General features: G+C 44.7%; 1 protein-coding gene across 1 annotated transcript in view; it reads left to right on the forward strand.

Annotated features, from left to right (window-relative positions):
- Window positions 1-221: 221 nt before the first annotated feature.
- CASQ2 (calsequestrin 2) overlaps window positions 222-18,888 on the forward strand; it is a 61,102-nt gene continuing 42,435 nt past the window's right edge. The window contains exon 1 of the mRNA XM_061186126.1: window positions 222-526. Within this exon, the coding sequence (XP_061042109.1) occupies window positions 293-526 (234 nt within the window). The 5' untranslated portion in view covers window positions 222-292. The remainder of the gene's footprint in view (window positions 527-18,888) is intronic.

Here is an 18,888-nt window from a genome sequence, read left to right on the forward strand (position 1 = left end):
CTGATGAGACAGGGGCTGGGCAGAGCTATGCGAGGTATCTGGGGCTGGGCCGCCTAGCCTGGCTCTGGTTCTACACACGCATGGGTGTGAGCCTCTGCACGCTTCGTCCCAAGCCCACGATTACAGTTAGCAGCCGGAGGAGGTGAAGAAGGGGTTCTCGGGCCCAGGAAGGGCCAAGGAGAGAGACGAGCTCAGCCTCTCTGCTCCCCACTGCTCCCAGCAAGTCCTCTAAGGCACCAGCCTCTTTCCTACACACAGTATTTCTGGGAAAGAAAAACAAAACTTCGCCCAGATGAAGAGAACCCACCTGTTTGTGGTGGCGGTCTACCTGCTGTCCTCCTGCAGGGCAGAGGAGGGGCTGAACTTCCCCACCTATGACGGCAAGGACCGTGTGGTCAGTCTAACCGAGAAGAACTTCAAGCAGGTTTTGAAGAAATACGACTTGCTCTGCCTCTACTACCATGAGCCCGTGTCTTCAGATAAAGTCGTGCAGAAACAGTTCCAACTGAAAGAAATCGTGCTGGAGGTGAGTGGGGGGCCCCCAGACCACGTGGTCCAAGGGAGCGGGAGCTGGCCAGTGGTCGGCATGTGAGGACCTGAGGGCGCTGAGAATATATCCTGAAGTCTTGCCCCATTTCAGTCTCAGGCAAATCTCAAGATATTCTTGTTGCAAAGCTGGGATGTGTGAAAAACAGGGGTGGGTCCAGACTCTTAAGACGGGACAATTGAATGTGCTGCATGGTGCATAATAGTCTGTAAAGATGTAAAGTCTGTCATCTGATGGTCCTCTTGATTTCTCAAGGGCAATAGTTCCAGCTACTCTTTTTCTCAGAGAATGTTAAAGCTATTGGTAAAAAGCCTGACTGAAATGAAATTCAGGGTTATTTGCAGGTTTCATTCGGCGTGCTAATTTCCTACTCTTTGTTCTGTTAAGTCTCCCCATGATCCTGATGAAGCAGGAGTCATTTGACCTTGCCTGTCCTCGTGGGTCAGACGGGGAATATCACTGAGCGATGAGCCTCTCTTGTGACTTGGTTTTAGTCAACATCGCACAGTGTAGATGTGGGAAGATTTTAGCTGCGCGTTCATTAATGGGAATATTTCTTTTTCTTAGAAAGTTCTTGGTGTGAGTTCAGGGAAGATGCTGAAGTCAGTTCTTATTTCATCTGCATTACATGGCCTGTCCGTAAACCTGCCGCTGGGACCCATTCTCTAATCCTGTGTGAGTGCCCCAGGAACTCCTCCCACAGTTCCTCCTGGACAGTTTCAGATCGCTTACACTCAGGAACACCTGTGAGTGCCAAGAATTCTAATAGGCACCAAGATCCCTTATCAGTCCCCAGGTCCGGCTCAGCCCAGGCACAAATCTGTGAAAAGGACTACTGGAGAACTATAGCAGTTTATTAATCGGCACAGCGAGAAAGCTCAGCTCAATCAGATGTCTTTTTTTCTTTCTTTTTTTCCAGTGTTATTGAGACATAACTGACATTCTTTGTAATCAAAGACTCTGATGAACAGAATTACCATGTAAAACCCATGTGGATTTTAATTCTCAAAAAAAAAAATTGGCTGTAATAAAATCCAGGAAAACCACCCCAAACACATCAAAATATCTTTGATAATTAAAAAAGTATTGCAGAATCCTGTGTCTCCCGACCATCATACACATATCTATTTTCAGAGGATTTATATATGGCAGTGTGGTCATTACAGAGAGCTCTGGTAGACAAAAAACCTCTGTGGGTTACAAGTGAGGAAAAAGCTGGGACCGTTATTAGGTCTTTGTACTATATATACGGAAAAATTACAGGCTGGGAAAAACCAGGACATACAGCACAGCTGCTGCCCAGCCCGTGAGATCCTCACTCACATGATTATCTCCATCTCAAACTGCCCTACTCAATTATAGAGACATATTTATGAAAAGTTAATTGAAGGCATAAGGATTCTACCATATATGCTCATCACTGGCCACTTAGCCTAGAACTCAGAAAGAATGCCAGTGCAAGCAATGACCCCATTTCTGATTTCCTGTTATATTAACACACACGCACACACACACACACACTCAAACACAAGAATCTGTCTCCCCCAAAGATGAATTCTGTACTCCCAAGGAAAATCCTGAGAAGAAGCTTTGCCCTGGACTCACCATCCTTCCAGCCACCTTTGATCCAAGAGTGCCCGGCAGAGACTGACAAGGGAGAAGTTCAGCACAGGAGGTAGTCTGATGCCCCACAGACTCCTAAATCGCTGAGGGAAAGAGATCACAGAACTTGGAGTCAGGAGTTCCTGATTTATATTCTGGCTTTGCCTCTACTGGACACATGACATAGGGCAGGTTACTTAATTTCTCTGAGCCTCATTTTCTTATCTATAAATCTGAAAAAAAAATAACTATCATACAGGCTTATGAGATGATTAAATAATAATAATCAACATTTATTGAATGCTTCCTGTGTGCAGGGATTGTATGTGGTAGCTGGTTTGATCTTTACAGTACTTCTCTGATGTAGATACAGTTACTATCCCCCTTTGACAGATGGGGAAACTGAGGCACAGAGAGGCTAAGTTGCCCAAGATCACTCTACTCGTGCAGGTGAAGGCAGTTTTAGCCCCTATACTGCGTTACTGCTGGAATCAAATGAGACAATGTACAAGGAGTTGGTGGATACCCTGTTCAGTATTATTTCAAGAGTCTTCCTTAAATAGAGTACTCAGCCTGTGGGACTGGGCCTGGGCCTGATGATACCAGCTGTATCACCAACAGGGCTGAGAGGCACAGAGCCCCAGAGGCACTGCTTATGCAAATGTCCAAACCCTGGGGGAGGTAGGGCTCCCTCCGTGTGGGTCGGGGAGGGGAGGGGTGGGTCTTTGTTGAGATACCTGTCAGGTGCAGGCTGTTCCTCAGCATCCAGGACAAAACTGGTTCCAGGAATCCCATGACTGATAAGAGAGGGTAGATGTGAACCTCTAAATTTTCTTTGTGGTCAGAAAAGCCTATTTTGTCCTCTTAATTCCCTGGACTCCAAACCTACACTAAGGAAAATATCCTGCCCATCCCAGAGCTGTGTCTGTTTGGGATAGAAGGAGGGGAGGAGACAGTGAAATCTCAGCCCTGGGTAGACAGCACAGGAAGGGGCGGGCTCCTTCCCTCCCAATAGTTTGGGAAGGCGGCTTTCTTTCTTCTTTTTTTTTTTTTTTTTGGATTTTTGAATTTTATTTTATTTATTTTTTATACAGCTGGTTCTTATTAGTTATCTATTTTATACATATTAGTGTATATATGTCAATCCCAATCTCCCAATTCATCCCACCACCACCCCCCCGGGGAAGGTGGCTGTCCATGTTTTTTATCATAACTCACTGTGACCTAATGTGTACAGACACATACACAGGTGAAACAAAAGTTTCATAGGACAACCCATTATTATTTGGGGAATACTTGGATTTAAAATACTTTTGTCTTCTATTTTATTGTTCTTTTCTATTCTTCTATTGTATTTCATTAAAAAAAAATACTAATCCCAACCTATTAAATTGATTTCCCTCTCTGGTGATGAGTTGCCATCCTCAGGTTGAAAACCCTGGGGAATTTCTAAGGGTTAGAAGGTTAGGAATTAGAAGTTCATAACTCGTCACATAAGGGCCATCCCATTCTGATAAAAAAATCCAAAGGTACTATGGTCAATGTTTTGTCTGCTGCTGTAAGGACTGACGTTGAAACACCCAGAAACAGCCCCATCCACAGGGTAAGGAGGTCACTGCCTGACTTGGGGCCTTGAAATGCAGATCATTTAGTCATACATCTGTCACTTACACTAGGTTGGGCCTTGGGGTGCACGCTGTGGATACCGGGAACGTGAGGCACTCAGGTGGCTCATAGCCTGATGTGGAAATTACAGTGCAATACAAATGAAAAGCCACAGTGCAACGGGGTCACTGTAATAGTAGGGCAACATAAGGTCCTCTGGGAGCGCAGAGGAAAGAGGAAGCACCCCGCCCTCTGGGAGAGCTGTGGAAGGCATGACAAGGAAGAATTGATTTGTGAAAATGAGTAGAATTTACCAGACAAATAAGCGAGGGTCGGGGAGGGAACCGCTAGATCTAAGGTTCTGATAGCTCCCAAATCTTTTTCCTAAAATTAGTTTTTTCCTAAAATTTGGCCACGAGGGCCTCATTCCTTTAGGTAAAATTTTTATCCCTACTTAGTCAAGCCTCTCTGGGAGAAGCCGTCTTTTAAGACATTGCTATTCATTTACACTTCCATCTGATCAAGTTTGAGTTTTGTGTTGAGAGCAGGGTTTGATAAGGGGAAGAGGAGAAAGGGAAGAATATGAGGCCATTAAAAGCTTAGGCAGAAAAAGGGCAAATCAAATGGCACCGGGAGGCATCACACTCAAACTTTGCTTTGCATTTGGTTGGGGTCGAATTCTGGGGGACCCCAGTGTTGGTGCATTGTACGTAGCTATATACAGATGTTCTGTAAATGCTTGTTGAATGAATGAGTGAAGTGCTAGAGCTCAAAAGAACCTTGAGAATCATCTAGATTTTTCTGAACCTCTCATGGCATACATGCAGCCTTGCAGTGTTGTGACTTACACAGCTGGTAACCCTGATTCTTGGTTGGGCATTTCATCCACAAAGTAACAACACACTCGTGTAAGAATATGTTAGACTATGTGGAAAAGACAAAGCAGGCAATAAGAACTGCCACCCAGAACTAAACATGGTTAATGTTCTGATAGAGTTCTTTCCAGTATTTTTTTCTATGCATAAAATCACATTTTCCAATTAGGTTTATACCATTTTTATAGTTTTGTTTCCTGCTTATTTCGTTTCAGTATGTTGTGAGTGTTCCTATGTCACTAAATAGCTTTAAATTCTTGACAAACAATGTTAATGCTGGCATAGTATTCCATTGTATGATCATACATATTTTTAAGATAATTTCTGTTTTTTTTCCTTTTAATTTTTAAAAAAATTTTTATTGGAGTATAGTTGATTTACAATGTTGTGTTAGTTTCAGGTGTACAGCATAGTGAATCAGTTATACATATACATATATTCACTTTTTTTTAGATTCTTTTCCCATATAGGCCATTACAGAATTTCTCTCTTTTTGGATGCTGACACAATTTTCAGGGTTTTAAAAACCTTTGTCTATTTATATTTTTATTGTTGTTTTAACGGACATTCTTTGATTTCTAGCTAGGTTGAATTTTTCATAAAATTATTTGCCATTTACATTTTTTCTTATTTTTCTATGCCTTTTCCCCATTTTTTCTATTGAGGTGTCAACTCAGATTATAAAGGAAGTTGCAATTTTGTATACTATTTCCTTCAGCTTTGGCCAAGTCAGCAAATGTAGTCATACCACAATGGCTGAATCCTGTTAGTACTGCAGGACTCAGAGACACAAGAGGAGGATATGGGCACTGAATTTGATTCTTCCATGCTCCTTTGTTGCCTGCTTCCACCTTCGCCTTGAAACTGCAGTGCAAGTGCTATGCCTATCATGTTCTATAAATATTGCCAGAGAAAGTCCTCCCACATTCGACATCACTGACCTCTCTCAGGTTGAAATGCTTGAGAGGTGGTGTGCTCTAACATGGGCTTCCAAATCAGATAGACCTGGGTTTAATTCCCAAGGAAGTCTGTCTGTGTTCAGGTTCCTTACTTGTGATGTGAGATGCTGGAGATGGTGTGATGATTCAGTGAGGCAGGATGGCAAGAGCTCAGCTTCTGGCACACAGAAGGTACTGGACAAATGCTGACTCCTTTCAGCCCACACCCCCTTTCAGTCGGGATTTTAGATACAGCCCAGCCTAACCCATCACTTTAGAGACTGAGGACCCCGGGCCACTTTTAGAGAGCTCAGGACTGGTGATGCGATGCCATGTTGCTTATTCATAGCCAGCCACGCCCAGAAAGGTGGAGTGACTTTCCCTGATCACAGACCCTCTCCCTCTGATCGCCAAGGCTTACGGAGCCTGTGTCTGATAGATTCAACAACATTATCAGCGTCAGTTCTTAAATTGGGCCCCTTCCGCATTTTCAGTCACACTGCAGCCTCCTTCCATTTAAGAAGTTCTTCCATTTCCTTCAGGTTCCTTCTAACTCACTCTTTCTCTCCTTGGAGACATATGTTGGAGTTCTCCCCCTAGATTGGAAGCGTCCTGAGGGCAACTGAATTCAAAGCAAACTTGGTAAGGGGGGAAGTTGAAAAAAAAAAAAAAACACAGATGGAATCAAGTTCCTATGGACAAGAACAAAAAAACTGCTTGTGAGCCAAAAACACAACTGAATGAATGACCTGGTCATGTGACAGAGGATGCCTTGATGTCAGAAGGAACCCCAGCAGTATGGTGTCCACATTGTGAGTTCCTGAGCTTGCTGGAAACGGTGTCATGTTCCTGCCAAATGCCTAGGTCAGGTGTGGGGAACCATTTACTTCTTCCTCTTCCCCTCCTACCTTCACACAGATCTTATCCCCCAGTCCAAGGCCCATTTCCTTTCCTCTACGCCACTCCACCTCTAGGAAACCAGCATTCCAACCTGAAAAAGAAGGAAGGAAAAGGTGAAAACTTTTCCTAGTGAGCTTCATGCTTACGTAGAAATGATTTCATGGCCACTTAAACATCTCTAGAGGGAAAGGAGAAAGGAGGCCTCAGTGTTGGAATCGCTGGACACTCTGATCACATTCATCTCTAGAGCTGAAGCTGTGCACTGTGTATGTATGTCCTATGGGAGCAGCTAAACACACCAACCTGTAACCAATATACATTTACAGGATTAGGAAAAACTACAGGGGATTTTTCTCAGGCAAGTTAGTGAGGGTTTCAGAACATGAAAATACGTACTGTGAATCCTTGAATAGAAATATTCATTCGTCAAATATCTGTTGCTCTTAGTGGGACTCTCAGGAATCATAGCATGAATGAATGAAGAGTCACTGAATAGATGGTGAACAAGCAATGCTTTCCACACTGTGAACAGTAAATATCACTTCATTTGTTTAGGGTGACTGGTCCCTGGGGCTGGCAGGCAACCTGGGGTCCTGGCACAGAAATAGCCACATCACCCCGGTAGTTGCCCGCCAGGTTGACCAGCTGCACCTGTTGTTTCTCGGGAGGTCCGAGGCTGCTTCCCCTCTGCATCCCCTCTGATGCTTCCCCAGAGGATCCCCTCTGCAGGGCCTCCTGCTCTTCCTGCTTAAGGAGGTCCCACTTAGCTCACCACAAAAAAGACACTGCCATCCCCACACATGACCTGCCCAGGGGCTCTCTCCCAAGCCCTCTTGGATATCAAATGGCAAGATCACTACCTAAAAATTATTGGAAATGGCCTGTCCACCAGCAGGGAGCGTTATTGTTATGACTGATTGTCCAGGACTGGTAAGCAGGTTATTTCCCAATACTTTTTAGACAGTGATTCCAGAACAGATCATCCATTAGTCCCTACAGGGGAGGAGGAGGCTGGTTCCATCATCTATGGCAGAACCAAGAACCTGAATCCCGTGCAATGCAGGCTTCTGGGTTCTGCTAAGTGTCCTAATGCCGCTGCTCTCAGTCTGCCAAGGCCCACAACAGACTGAGCTCCCTTCTCTATTCAGGTCTCAGTTTCCTAATCAATCTATGTATCAGTGAGAAATCTTTGGTGGGGTGACTTCAGCCTCTTTAGGCTCTGCCATATGCCTAGTGTCGTCGACATGACTTTTGTGCACAGCCATCCTCGTGTATCCAACTTCAGATGACGTTGCAGTGCTTGGGCAAAACAGACAGCTGCGGGTCAGAGCAACTGAATTTCTCTTTCATTTACTATTTGATCCTGGGCAAGTCACAAATATGCATCGCATTTTACTCATCTAAAAAGTCAACTGTGTGCTTTCTACCTCAGTGAATTAAGAGAATTCAATGAAAGCAGGTGAATAAAAATTTCTCATAAGATTATAAAAAGCTGTACAAGTGTCAGGTATTATTACTTTGTTACGTTGTTTACTATTTAGGAACTGTGTAGACTGCTGAGTGCCTGAAATACAGCTGGTGCTTATCAAATGCTAATTCCCTTCACCTGTCACTTGAAATGCAGCCCCTGTTCTTGGCCAGTTGCAGTAGTTCTCAACCTTGGCTGCACGTGGGACTCACCTATGGAGTTTTAAAAAAACACATATGCCTGGGTCTTTCCCGACCCCCCCGTCCCAAGCACTGATTTAACTGGTCATAGGGGAAGGGATGATATCCAGGTGCTACAGTTTTTAAAAGCTCCCTGGGTGATTCTAATGTGCAGCCAAGTTTGTGGACCACTTGAGGCTTGATGCTCAAAATGTGGACGGCAGACCACACCAGCGGCAATTGTGTAACCAGGGTGTTTGTTACATTTAAACAGGATCCACAGGTGATTCATAGGCATGTTAAAGTTTGCAAAGCACTATACTGGTCTGTTGGGTTGGAGAAATTTTCCAGATGACCATAATCATGTTGCACCTGCTTGACCTTTGGTCTGTTGACTCTCCTGAATGACAATGGACCTGTCAGCATTCCTCTGATTTGGAGAACTGCTGAGATGTGAAGTTGGTCTGGGGGCTGCAGGGATTCAGGTCTGCTCTAGGGACTCTGCCAGGTCTCCCAGTCTTCTCCCACGGTCCCCTCACTCACACAGTCAGTGATTAATTCTTTGGACCTCCTAAGAAAGGGAAGATCTGGGCCCATGGGAAGCCTCCCCCTCCTTGAGAGGTTTCCAGTGGAATTACAGGGGTTCCTAAGGCCAGATCAGAAGGTGCCTTAAGAATCTTAGGTCAGGGTCCAGGATTTACCTTCAGAAAGGGAGGAAAAGCGTCTATTTGGTTGCCATGGCACACTTCCCTTTTCTCCAAAAGAGATGACAAATCTGAGAACCCTGGGGGTATACGAATATGGGATACTAACATATTAGCATGTTTAACACAAAAGTATGGGAAAGCTTCTCAGAGAAAACTGGTGAGTGTTCTATAACGTGGAACTAAGTCTTGTGAACACCCAAAGAGAAATATTCATTCTTTCATTTATTTGTCAAATACTCATGCACTGCTTACTTAGAAAATGCAGATGACATGGTCCCTGGTTAACTAAGGAGTTGGTCTTCTTTTGTTGATGATGAGAACTCACTTCCTTTAGGTCTATGCTTAAGTGTCATCTCATGAAAGAAGTTATCTTGACCACCTATATAAATCACACTCTCCAAGCACCCCCCTTATCCCTTCAACCTTACTTTATTCTTCTCCATAGCACTCAGCTGACATAGTGCATATTGTTCTACACTGCTGTAGAGTGTGAAACCCACAGAGGCAAGGACTTTGCTCTCTTCATTGCTGTACTCCAGCACCTAGATCAGTGTCTGATTCACAGTGGGCTCTCAGCGGTGTTTGCTGAATGAATGTTAAATGAACAGAAGGGGATGGAGGAGCAGGGAAATGGCACTTATTATGAACTTACCATAAAACATGTCCAATATGGGTGCTTTGCATATGTCATTCTGTTGAACTCTTACAACGTATTCTCTCATTATGTACAAAGAAATGATTCCATAGAGTTGAGTAGAAATTGCCCAAAGTCACAAAGCAATAAAATGGCACAGCATGAAGCAGGATTTGAACCCACATCTACTTGTTTCCAAACATCATGTTCCTTCCACTACACCAAGGAACTGGGATTGCTGAATTGGATCGCTTCCTGTTTGTAAGCGGTGCCAACTTACAAAAGGACAAGTGTCTCTAGTTTGAATTCTGGATTTTCACCCACACTTAAGCAGTGTTTAATTTCACAACTGGACTATGTGTTGAACTGAAGTGACTGGTGTGAGTAGAGGGACTAATGTTTAGCACCACCTACTTGGTTTTTAATAAATGTTGGGTGGGTGGGTAGGAGGATGGATGGAGAGAAAAGAAAAAAACGTGGAATTATAGATACATTGCCTATATTGGAAATATATTTCTCCTTGATATCTTTTAAAAATTAAATCCGTTTTTAAAAAAGAATTGAGTGGAAATGTGAAAAATTAAATGGAGTCTGTCAGATTCAGGGAACTGTTTGTCATCCCTGCTTAATCCTGCTGAAATATGGGTAAAACAGATTTTTTTTTTTAACCATGGGACTCTCAGTCCAAAATACATACACAGTATGGGCAGAAACCTCTGGGCTCTCTAAGGCTGATGCTGCCTTCAAACCTATTTAGCACTGGCAAATGTCCCAGTGGTTACATTTCCAAACCTCAAGAGAGGAAGGCAAAATGAAATTTTTGGAGGCAAGTGAATCCACAGATGGGATGATGTGGGGACACTGGGCAGAGAATAGCAACACACACAGGATTCAGGTATTTCTTCCAACTGTTCACTGCCCAAAGATGGGATTCTCCAAACTTGCACCTGCTGCACTCGGAAAACTCAGATGAGGTCAGGCTTATTTTGGTTTGGCTTTGAGACTAAATCCTCACGTAGAGCCAGTGCTCTCAGAAGATGAATGCCCAGGCTCTCTCTTAAGTTGCACTTCTCCTTAGAGCCCACGTGCCAATGAACTGTTTGATGCATGTTTGCTCTGCACGTCTCAGTAATAAAACTAGAGCCTGGGGTGAGATGGCGAAAAGACAAGAAGTGCTATGGTAAGAGTGTGGATTGAGTTGATTACAGTTAAATTTTTTCTTCCATACAAAGGATTAATACGGCAATAGAGATTTTACAAAATGGCAAATACAGTGTTGATTCAGAAGTTTTTAGACCATTAGAACCTTCTTTTCTCACTCCTCCCACCCACAAAAGCCCTCGATAATATTCAAGCCCAGATAGGATATCTAGTCATCGTATCCTTGAGGCAGACCTCCTCCCAAAGTTATAAATTTCTAAATGGAGATATGAGAGACCACAAAAGTCACTGTGATAAAAGTATTATAGGGATAATTGTAGTGTAAAGCAGTAAAATAGAAACAAACAAAATCTGTTTCAGAATCACAAGATTTTTCTTTAAAAGCAGCAGCCCTATTCACTTGCAGTTTGAGTTTCGCTGGTTGGTGTGGAGTATTTTTGCATAATTATCAGCTCAGCCTTAGCATCTAAAATGACTTGTTCCAAAGAGTCTGAAAAAGGATATATATACATAATATATATATGTTATATATATATATATTATATATCATATACCTGTATAACTGAATCACTTTGCTGTACACCTGAAACTAATACAACACTGTAAATCAATTCTACTTCAATTTTAAAAAATAAAAATAGGATGTATTGCAAAAGAAAAAAAAAATGACTTGTTCCATCAAAAAAGCCAGTCCCCACAAAGTACTGCATCTGTACAATGAAGCCTCTGAGGTTCCCTCTTCTGTAGACTGAATGTGGTTTGATCCCGATAAGCCATTTCTGTTTGGAAAGACATGCAGGAACACGGCCAGAGCACCATCTTGCCGTGCGATGGGCTGGGCAGGCCAGAGCCACTTCTCAGTGCCCAGAGAGCCTGTTCCAGGAGCGCCCCGCCTGCTGCCCGGTGCCCCAAGCCAGGCAGAGCTCTCCTCACCATCTGCCGTATGCTGGGCAGGGAGACGGGCCGGCAAATACCCCTTCACATGCTCACCTGCCTCTACCTTACACTGCCCTGGCTCAGCACCCCAAGCCGTTCCTTAGCCTGGTCACACACACCCAGCTACTCTGTGAAGGAACTGAGAGCATTTCCTGAACCCAAAGGAAAGAGTGAATACAACCCATAAACAGCAGCCTGCACCATGGCCCGGCAATGCAAGAAGCACACACTTAGGAGGGAGACCCCGTGGGTCTGAGTCCTTACACTGTCCAGACAGTGGGCAGGTCACTGAGTTGCTCAAGGCTGAGCCCCTTCCTTTGTAAACTAGACACCACCAACCCCTTGTCCCAGGGTTCCTCTGAAGAGAAAAGAGGGGTGTGTGTAAAGTGAACGGCCCATGTCTGGTGCTCAGGAAAGGACTATTCTCGAATTTACTGTGTACGTGAAAGTACACTGAAAACTAACTCTCAGGTTAGTTATACGTGGCATTTGTTGTCATTAGCAGATGTTATCAAAATAAACACTAGTCAGACATTTCGTAAAGTTCAGCCAAGCAGCAGCAGGTTTCTCTTCTGTTTTTTAATGTGCGCTATGGGGGAGATGCAGCGAAGGGGCCCGTCTGCCATCATTTTACGTTTAGAGGGGCTCTCCCAGCTGCAGCCTCCATCCTTCTCTCTGATTTTCTTTTTCTTTTTTTTTGAGGAAGTGCACCAACCTATGGAAAGTCTCGTTAGAAAAGGGACAGTCTCTCTCTGGCTGCAGGAACGCGGTGGATAATGTGTGGGACTCTTCCCAGGAAGGGGGTTACCAAGGGGTGTCGGCACTTGGGCTACCAGACTGCATTTTCACAGGCTCTTGGGAACAGAGCTCTGCTGAGAAAAAATTGGAAAAGGGCATGGCCTCACCCCCATGTCAGTCGAATCCATTTTTCCCCCAAAATCCCTTTGCAATAATATTTTTAGTATGAAAAACAGAAAACAAAAAAAACCCCTGGACTCCAGGAACAGCCTCCCTCAGTCAGTCATTTCGGACATTACAAAATGCTCCCCAGGGAGATTGTGTTTATATGTCAGAGACAGTTGTAAGGCGGTGGTTCTCAGTGTGTGGACCCAGGACCCGCAGCATGAGCATCTCCTGAGACCTTGTCAGACATGCACACTCGTAGGTCCCATCCCAGTCCCGCCTAATTAGGAGTCCTGGGTTGGACCCAGCAATCTGGGTTTTTACAAGGCTTCCCTCCAGGTAATGCTGACGCGGGCTCAGATTCAAGAACCACCGGCTTGGGTAATGAGGTTGCCCTATAGTGAATTTATAGGGAACAAACATTCATAAGCACTTGCATACCTGTTACTCCTGCAAGAATTAGATCTCGTATTTTCAGATTAGAAAATTGAAATCGGAGAAGTTGTGACCTGCCCAGAGTCTCATACCTGATAAGTGGCAGAGCCAGGATTCGGGCCCAGGTCCCTCTGAGACCCAGATGAAGGGAATGTAATGTAATGGATGAAAGCTTGGGCCCTGGAGCCAGAGTGTCAGGGTTGGAATCCCAGCTGTGTCACTTAAACGCTGTGTGGCTCTGGGCAAGTTGGTTAACCTCTCTGTGCCTCTATTTCCTCATCTCAAACTTCTACTTCATGTGGGTTTTGTGAAGATTCGATAAGATAATTCATGTAAGGTGTTGGAGCAGTATCTGGCATATAGCAAGCACTCAGTAGATGCTATTTTTATTATTGTTGTTATACCTCTTCTCAATGTGGTGGAGTGGAAAGAACACATAGCAATGACCTTTGGGTCTTTTCCTTGGCCTTGACCAAGGTGATAGCCCAAAAGTGTCAATAAAAACAATCAACAGCCTCCCTTTCCCTCAAGGCTCTTTTAGAAGCCCCCCCAGTCCAGCCCCAAGAGGCCCCAATGTTCACTTGAATCTCATAAAATAGCTGTTCCATTCCCTTGCCTGCCTCTTGCATGGACAAATCATGTGCCAACCCCCCCAGCTATACATAGCCCGGGCCTCATCTGAGGGCGGTGGAAAGTGACAGATTACCGGAGATAAACGTCAGCTCTCCGGTTTCAGGGGAGGACACGAACAGTAGTTGAATTGCTTGACGTGTGGCCAGATGGTATCAGGGACAGTGGGTGAAAAGAGCCGTTTGGCTCTTGGCTTACATGGAAAGAGCAGGGTTGCAGCCAGGGTATTTTTAATGACTGGCCTGAGGGACATTCACTTGGAGCAAAGATCTGTGACATTTTCCCCCAAATTTCTCAGCCCTTGATTTTTTTTCAGATTCTTGACCCTGCAGAAAGTAACCCCCCTCAGCTCCCTTTAATAAGTAAACACTCCCTTGTCTCTGCTACCGCACGCCTCCCCAGCTTCCTCTGACCATGAAGCAAATCAGTCTTTCTCCTCCAGGAAGACCATTCTTGGGAAGTGGTACAAATGTATCTTTCTTCCTGTCCGTCCCTGGTTTAGGGCTGAGATGTCCCACAAAGGGACTGGACTTGGAGGGACACAGATAGACAGAGAGGGCATCTTGCATGCCCTGTCCTCTGAGGCCAAAGGGAACGTGTCCCCTGGCGCTGCTGTGTTAGTATCCCCTTCCCTTCGTGGCAAACTTTTTGACCAAGTGATCCACACCTGCTCTAATGTGTCCTTGCCACCCACGCATCGGCCACACTCTCACTGCTTTGGCTTCTGTCCCAGCTCCTCGCTAAAGGTCACCCATGTCTTACCATCCTGAAAGGAGAGACCTCACAGTGGTCCCATCTCTGTGACTCCCCGTAACATTTGATCTGACCACCTGCTCGTTCTCAAGCTTCTCATGACTTTGGAGTCACGAGACTGTGTTCCTTGGCCCCTACTTCTCCCACAGACCTCTCAGCCTCCACACAGCCTCCTTTTCTCACCTCCTACAAGGCGGCCAGTCCTGGATCCTGTGGTTTTCTTGTACACTCTCCTCACTCCTTCACCCCTCACTTGCACAGTGCCTTCAGGACCTCTCTCCCAAGCTCCAGGTTGGCACCTCCAGCTCTTGGCTGGATTTCCGTGGCCATGAACTCATTGCATCTAAATCCAAGCTGAGAAGCTGGCTTGTGGTTCTGGCATGCCCTCCTGACATCTCTGTTTGCCCTTCACCCTGTTCCCTGGCTGGAGACCCTGGAATCATCTTGCCTCCTCTTCTCCTTGGTTCCCCCCAGCTTCTCCAAGGTCATGAAATAGTTACCAGGTCTGAATGATTCTCAACCTCCAACATTACCTCACAAGTTACTTCATGTGCTGCCTTAGCTGGAGACCAGTCTTCTCCCACTCAGTCTCCCAACTGGTCACCTTCGCTTCTACTCTCCTTTCTATCTGTCTGGTGTACGCCCTTAGATCAACCCTCCCCGAACTCAAATTAGCCATATTGTTCTTCTACTCAAACATCTCCCAAATCGGAACTGCTAGTCCTAATATTCCAAGTCCTACGCGCTCTTTTTCTAACATGCCTTAAACACACTACACCTTTCAGCTCCCCTGAGAAGCCCTCTGCTCAAGGACAGAAGCCTCTTCTCTTACACTCACACTGTGCATTTGCCCCTCCAAACCTTCACCTATTTATGCCGCTTTTTCTTCCTTGGATGTCTTTCCTGCTCTGCCTATCCAGACACTCCTCCTCTTTCAAGGTCTAGCTGGTCTCCCCTCTTTCTTCCATTCATTTATTTAATAAACTAATATTTTTTGAGCTCTCCTCTGCTCAGGTACTGTACTGGGTGCTGGAGTTAGTATATGGAGAAAAGCAAACAAGGACATGGAGCTTACAGGCTCGCACGTGGACAGTTGATAGACAAATGATCGTATAAGTGAACGTGTACTTACAAACTGAGAAAGGGCTGTGAAGGCAAAGCACAGGGCACTATGGACAAGTGTAGAAAGGGCACCCAATTCAGACTGGGAGTCAGGAAATGCCTTTTGAGCAACTGACATTTATGTGCAGGCTTCAAGGAGAAATAGGAGTTGGCAAAGAGTGGAGGGAAAGACCTTTTAGAAAGAGGGAAGGGCATGCACAGAAGCAGAGCATGTAGAGTGTCTTTGTGTGAATACAACCAGGCATCCCTGTGGGCAGCTGCGGCCCATGTCTTGGCCTAGGACATGGGAGCTGAACGAGGTGATCCTGTGCAAAGACCTCCCGATTCAGGAAAGAACTTGCTGTTTTGAGGAGCCGAAGACGAGTGTGTTAAGTAAGAGGCAGAGTGGCCCCAAATGAGGCTGGAGAGGCAGGCAGGCCAAACCATGCAGGGTCTCGTTGGCTATGTTAGGGCTTTTGGATTTCATCTTGAGTGCATGGAAATTAAATCTATACTCCTTATCATAGCTTATGAAGCTCTGTATGATTTGACCTCCCTGCCCACGAGCTCTCTTGCTCTGTCTCCATAGCCCTTATTTTCTGTCCTAGTCCTTTAACACTTATCAGCTAATTTTTCATTAGCTTCCTCCCTAATGAAATCACAAGGTCCTTGACTCTGGAATGTGTCTTACACTTTTGTTTAGTATGGAACCTTGATTACAGTAGGCCCTCAATTAATAATTATTGTTCTTTTTCCATCCCAATACGTTAGGCTTTGGTATTTCTGAATTAGTACAAGGTTCAGAACCCTATCCAGCTGTCATAATAGTAAGAAGAAAATATAACATTTATTAAGCACTTACTGCATGCCAAAAACTGTCAAGAACTTTACACATTATCTCATTTAATCTTCTTCAAAACAGCCTTATGAAATAATAGATATTGGTATTGTCCATATTTTACAGCAGAGTGACAGCACTTATGACCAAGTCAGGAATCCAGGTCTCTGATGCCAAGCTGTGTACTCTTAACCACTAGGATATACTCTTCCTGGGTCATTTATTCATTTAAAGCTGAGATCTATTTCTACCACATCATTACAGAGGTAACAATGGTACAATAAATACCTATACAATGCAAAATTTAAAAAGAGAAAGGACAGGGGGCTTCCCTGGTGGCGCAGTGGTTAAGAATCTGCCTGCCAATGCAGGGGACCCGGGTTCGAGCCCTGGTCCGGGAAGATCTCACATGCTGAGGAGCAACTAAGCCCGTGCGCCACAACTACTGAGCCTGCGCTCTAGAGCCCGTGAGCCACAACTATTGAAGCCTGCATGCCTAGAGACTGTGCTCCACAACGAGAGAAGCCACCACAATGAGAAGCCCGCGAGCCGCAGCAAAGAGTAGTCCCTGCTCGCCGCAACTAGAGAAAGCCCACGCACAGCAACGAAGACCCAATGCAGCCAAAAAATAATAAATAAATAAAATAAATAAATTTATTTAAAAAAAGAGAAAGGACATACTACGAATATCCACATTTTACTACTGAGTTATGCATATTATTTAATATAACATTTTTTATATAAAGTTATTTTTGTACTCAAAAGAATCAGCAATGGTCAAAGCAAATCCTAATGTTCTTGGAAAGAATGAGCACTGCACCAACGCCCAGCGGCTGCATGTACCAACTGATGAGACAACTCCATTCTCTAGGATGGACAAGAGGCAAGACCATCCGAGAAGTAACCAGCCAACCAACCAACCAACCAAACAGACAAAACCAGCAGGGGAAAGAACTGGAGTCCAATCTGAATAGAGTATTCCAGTTTTCTGGGAATTTAGGAAACATATTGACTCTACCTTTTCTCCTCCTCATGGTTGTAAATTTTAATCACTGTAATTGGTGACAATTTCCTCTTCGCCCTTTGGCTCAAAAGTCTCTTAAACTTTTGAAGTACTTGGCCCAGTCCATTCATTCATCCAAAGTATGCTGAGTGTCTCTAAGGAACTATATGAGATACAAAAGAAGCACAAAATGGGCTTTTTCTCCTTAGGGAGGAAAGATGCACAATACAGAACCCTAATGATTGCAAAATAAGTGCCAGAGTGCTGTGTCCCTTTAATGGGCTATTGGAATTCACAAAAAGGAGGCTGGAGTCAAAGATGAGTCTGGAGCTGGGCTTTGCAGCCAAGGCCAGGCTGGCAGCAACCGGAGAGAGCCCAGTGGGATTGTGGTGCAAGAGAATGGAGAATGGAAACTATGAGCTGGAAATCTAGGACCAGAGCAAAAGTGCAGATGAAGCCAAGTGGGAGAGGCAGACAGTGTCTGGCCAGCCCCATCAGCCCAGCAGGGGTTCTTGGTCCTGGAGAGAATGATCATGTTAGGAGTCAGCCCAGAAGTTCCCAGTCTTTCGCCACAGCCCTTCTCCCCCATCCATCTCACTGCTCTCTCTTGGGTGGCTGCCAGCCCTGGCCACCCTTGGCCTAGGCCCAAGAAGGGTGCTTGCTAGGGCTGATGGAAGTGATGACAGAGCTCAAGTGGGCAAGCTTTGGGCCTAATCGCGGTGGGAGGCGAGAGTGACAGGACACTGCAGGGATTGTGTGTAAGGGTACCAAGGAGAAGGTGGGCAGGTCTCAGCTAGCACAGGTTCCTGGCCCATCTGTGACTGCCAGCTCTGTCTATCCGTCCGTGCCTAGGACAATAATTGGCTGTGCTTAAACAGAAAAGCAGAAAAACAGAACTGAGTTTGCCTGAGCTAGCACCTTCCACTCATATATCTTCAAATGTCACATATAAATATCAATAAGATAATGAGAAGGGCATGCTTTACAAGCCGAGGAAAGGCACACATTGGCATCTACCTAAGAAACCAATAAAATGTGGTGATGTATGTCTAGGAGAGGTCAGAGTTAAATTCTCTGTTTAATTCTCATAATTAATCTCTAATATTCTTACTATTATTAATATTTCTCTCCTACACTTAAGATGAAGTGGCCAACAGGGCTAAGCATGGCCCATGGGTCACAGTTGGAAAATATTATGTCACAGCATTTTTGGATGAACTGACAAGCATTTATAGCAGTGTTTTCCAGAGTGTGGTACAGGATCTGCTGCGTCAGAATCATGGGGCTTGGTAGTGTGGTTTGTGAAAATGTAGATACTTGAGCTCCACCCCAGCTCTATTCTCTACTTTCCGGTGCTGAAGCCCAGGAAGCCCCATTTTAACCAGTGTTCCAGGGGATTCTTATGCACACAGAAGTTTAAGAACCACTGTTAGAGGCTCATGCTTTAGGAGTTGGGAAACTTACTAATATCACAAAGCCATCAGGTCTCATCATTATTAATTTTTAATGATAGAAAGGGAACATTTAAGTTAATGTTTTGATAGCACTAAATAGGACAGAGTGGCTTACACTGAAAACCAGAAAACTCATTCAAAAATAACCTTGTCTAATAAATTGAATGCAATAGACTAAAGCCAAGTGACTTTGCAGAAAGACAGACCTGTTTAAGCATT

This window comes from Eubalaena glacialis, chromosome 3 (genome assembly GCF_028564815.1).
Source record: "Eubalaena glacialis isolate mEubGla1 chromosome 3, mEubGla1.1.hap2.+ XY, whole genome shotgun sequence".
NCBI lineage: Eukaryota > Metazoa > Chordata > Mammalia > Artiodactyla > Balaenidae > Eubalaena > Eubalaena glacialis.